This window comes from Beta vulgaris, chromosome 3 (genome assembly GCF_026745355.1).
Source record: "Beta vulgaris subsp. vulgaris cultivar EL10 chromosome 3, EL10.2, whole genome shotgun sequence".
In the NCBI taxonomy this organism is placed as follows: domain Eukaryota; kingdom Viridiplantae; phylum Streptophyta; class Magnoliopsida; order Caryophyllales; family Amaranthaceae; genus Beta; species Beta vulgaris.
The window spans coordinates 14,870,246-14,874,048 of NC_079204.1; the positions used below are offsets into that span (position 1 = coordinate 14,870,246).

Here is a 3,803-nt window from a genome sequence, read left to right on the forward strand (position 1 = left end):
ATTCACATCTCGCACACGCCACCAAGGAATGAGACCTTGCGCTGCGTGGCAGTGAGCAGCGGTTCCATGAAGGACAGTGGAGGTGACAGTTGAGCCAAAAGACTAATTGGGTTAGCAGTTCATACTTCGTCAATTACATTCAGCAAATTTTCTATGTTGTTTATGATTGATGTGAATGTGGTGAATTTGTATAATTAGCAAGGCACTGGCCACCAGGTAAGCAAATAACTGTTGATAATTGTCAAGCTGGAATCCAAGCAGTAATACATAAGCTTCATTGAAGTTTGCGTACATTTCTCGAGCTGAGATGAGGCTCACTTGTTTCGATCTCGAACCAATCCAAGCCTCTGCCCAGACTCAGTCTCAGTTTGACCAATTGAAACTCATGCAAGTACCAATCTATCTGAAAGGTTCACTTTTTAGACTATAACAAAGAGAAATATAAAAGCTCATAAAATTGGGAAGGAAACTACAATGTGATCTGCCACTGGTTTAGAAAATAAGTTCCTTCAACAATTACTAATCAACACACTAATTAACAAACGAAAGCAAGGAATCATCAATAAACATGATAAATGTGTCATAATATTAAACGATCAAATACAATAAGAGTTTAGGGGCAAAATCGTATCTTTCAAGCATGACGTTCAAACAGAGTACAAAGCATTCCACTAGTTGCAAACTTGATAAACCAAAAACAGCGGATTCCAATTGCCTAACAGCTACTAAATGAAACAGCAACTCCACTAGCTCAAAGATCTTGCACGCTCAAACCTGCACAACGGGATGACAATAAAATAGGAATCAAACTCCGATAACTACAATCACAAAGGAATAAAACTCGGATAACTACAATCACAATTAATTGCTAGAGAAACAAAAAGACAGCCAACTTGTCCCTAAACACAAATTCTAGCTTGAACATTAGAATGTCGATTGACTAATGCTCTATCCCATCATAATACTGCCTCTTCCTATACAAGTGTTCTTACTTCCAACTTTTCAAAGTCTCAACTAATGTTCCTAAAAATGAAGTAATTCACCATTTATCCATAATTTGGGAATACAATAGCATTAAGTATGCGTTTATTTTTTAATTAACTTCACAAATTTCCATTTTTGTACAGCTTTTGATCTCACCATTTATCATTTTTCCTATACTACACATCTTGACAAAGTAGTCTTAGCTCCTCTATACATTTTCAGCACATCGCCATACCCCCTTCTTAGTCTAATCTACATTTTCAAGTCAAAAAGAAGCATCGAACCAACACTCCAACGGAGCTTTTGATCTCACCATTTATCATTTTTCCTGTACTACACATCTTGACAAAGTAGTCTTAGCTCCTCTATACATTTTCAGCACATCGCCATCCCCCCTTCTTAGTCTAATCTACATTTTCAAGTCAAAAAGAAGCATCGAACCAACACTCCAACAGTCTAACTCTTAACCACAGGTCATAGCGTAGGCATTAGTAATACGATACCTTCTATATTATTCTATGCAAAACAATAAATCAGATGAATGAAGTAATCAGCCAACAATAAAACCACAATTCGATGAATGGAAGCATTAAAAAAAATGGTGGCATTTCTTTACTGCAATGATAGGGACAACTAAAGAATGATTCAACTTTTAGAAGTTCTTTATCTTCATACAATCAATTAATCGAGTAACTAGCAAAACATTAGATACAAGCAAGAACACGAAACAAGTGAATTCGGCAATGGAAAAGATCGACACAGGCACTAACCTGGTGGAAGAGACTGCTTCAACTTGTCAGCCTTCTCGGAATCGAAGACACAAAGAGTGTAGAGATACTTGGAGCAGCGAACCTTGAACTTCACAACATCCTTGCTTCTCTTGATCTTCACGGAACGCGCATCTTTCCTTCTGGCAGTCAGAAGGAAATCCTTTATCTCATGAATCTGCTTCGGCTGCAATAACACCACAAATACATGATACATCCAAAACTCAAACGCCACATAAATAATCTCAAGATAAACAATATCATCTATAAATTCAAAACCTTGCACACACAAAACCTTACAATATTAGAATACCTACGCAACAAATTACATCTTCAACTACACTTTTAACTGACGCTAAAAATCAGAGAAAAATAATAAACCTATTCATATAACCTTCCAAAATTCCAAATTAGAAATTCCTTGAAAAATTAGTCTACAATTAATGGCTCTAAATTCATAATCAACAACATCAACCATACAATAAAAGCAATTTTCGTTTAAAGAGTTATACATTCAACTTGATCGAACAGCATATACTATTAATTCTAAGATTTAATGCATTTACATAAAAAAAAATCATAAATGAAAGGTAAGCTGAAGGTGAAAATCGCAGCAAACAAAATCGCACAAAAGTATAAAACGAAAAAGAAATCAAATCGCAGAAACGCCATTAAATCTAGAAACAAAACCTTCGATTTTTTCGAAATTTCAGAGAGAGAGAGAGAGAGAGAGAGAGAGAAAGAGTACCATGATGGAAGCGAGGCAGAGATTTGGGAAAATGAGGGAAATGGCGAAGTTCAGCAGTGATGTTTATAAAACCCTAATTTAGAAGAGTGAAGGGTTAATAAAGTTTGGACATTTAACATTTTTGGGCTTTTAGATGGTTGTATAGCACAGTGATTGGTTTCATATTTGGGCTTCAGTAGAATAAAGAGAGAGAATGAAAAGATACCGTTTTGGGCTTACGTATACATCTAGACCTCCAGATGTTTGTTGTTTTGTTAGCTTGTTGCCGGGTTCGGATTCGGTGGAGTTTGATGAAAACTCTACATAATGGAGTTGAATCCTATCCTTATATTTTAAAATCAACGACTCAGATTTTATGGAAAGAGATAAGAAGGGGGAGGATTTTTGGGGAAAATAGAGGGGGGAAGTTTAGCGAAAGAATATATAAACCATTGATTTTAAAATCAATGGCTATGATTTGTTAAACTCTACGTGGTAGAGTTATTTACTAACTCTACTGGATCTAAATTGTTGTAGGCAAATTACTTTTGGTGAACCTTTTTTTTTCTATTGTTTTTTAAAGAGAAGTTTCATTAATTGAAGGCCAAATGGTATCCACAATAGATTTTAAAAAAAAAACAAGATACATTAAACAAGGTTAAATCAAATTCGTCTTGGAAGAAACTATAATGAACCAGATCGAGCAATACAGTGCAGCCTCCTTGTATTTGCTGAATCAAATAACTATTGATGAGCAAGTCTATGATTCTGACCTAGTTTGGAAAGAGCATTCTTGATCGAGCCATGTTAACCGCCTCCGAGATTCCAATACCTTCATATTGAGTCTCGAACTTCAACCAATAAGAGCTATTTCTCATACCTAAAAACAAAAAAAACACACTCACAACTCCCATAGGGGAGAAGGATATCTCCACAACAGAGACTAAAAATCCCAGAACAGGGTTTCAAGAAATCCCACAAAAAGATACTAATTTATTCAACAAAACAAGAAAATGAACTAAAAACTGACAATAAAAGGGAAAAAGAGGCTTACGATGGATGAAATCAATCCATGGCAGCCCCTAACTAAGAAGGAGTAGGGGAGGCTAGAGTTTTAGAGAGAAAAGAGAGAGTGTAAAATAACTTGCATTTGGTTTTTTTTTTCTATTTAGTGTTTGCCTTTTAAGGCTTTTTTAGCTGATACAAGCTAATATACGACATGAACCTAACCTGAAAATGTCGGATTTGGATTGAAAATTTTGACCTGAAATAAAAAAATGGATCGACCAAATCCAACCTGAAAATATAATGGGTTAGTTTCAAGT

General features: G+C 35.4%; 1 protein-coding gene across 1 annotated transcript; it reads right to left on the reverse strand.

Moving 5' to 3' along the window:
• Positions 1-556: 556 nt before the first annotated feature.
• LOC125495983 (60S ribosomal protein L38) lies at positions 557-2,621 on the reverse strand. The gene is made up of 3 exons (XM_048641155.2): positions 2,500-2,621; positions 1,755-1,938; positions 557-774 (listed from the first exon to the last, which is right to left on the reverse strand). Exons 1-3 carry the CDS (start codon positions 2,500-2,502, stop codon positions 752-754), a joined length of 210 nt encoding a protein of 69 aa, XP_048497112.1. The 5' UTR covers positions 2,503-2,621; the 3' UTR covers positions 557-751.
• Between the last annotated feature and the right edge of the window lie 1,182 nt (positions 2,622-3,803).

What these genes read in the sequence shown, in the direction of transcription:
- LOC125495983 (XM_048641155.2), bottom strand. An exon ending in GAAGCAGTCTCTTCCACCAG is followed by an intron (nt 775 to 1,754) that starts GTTAGTGCCTGT and finishes CCCGTTGTGCAG; the next exon opens with GTTTGAGCGTGCAAGATCTT.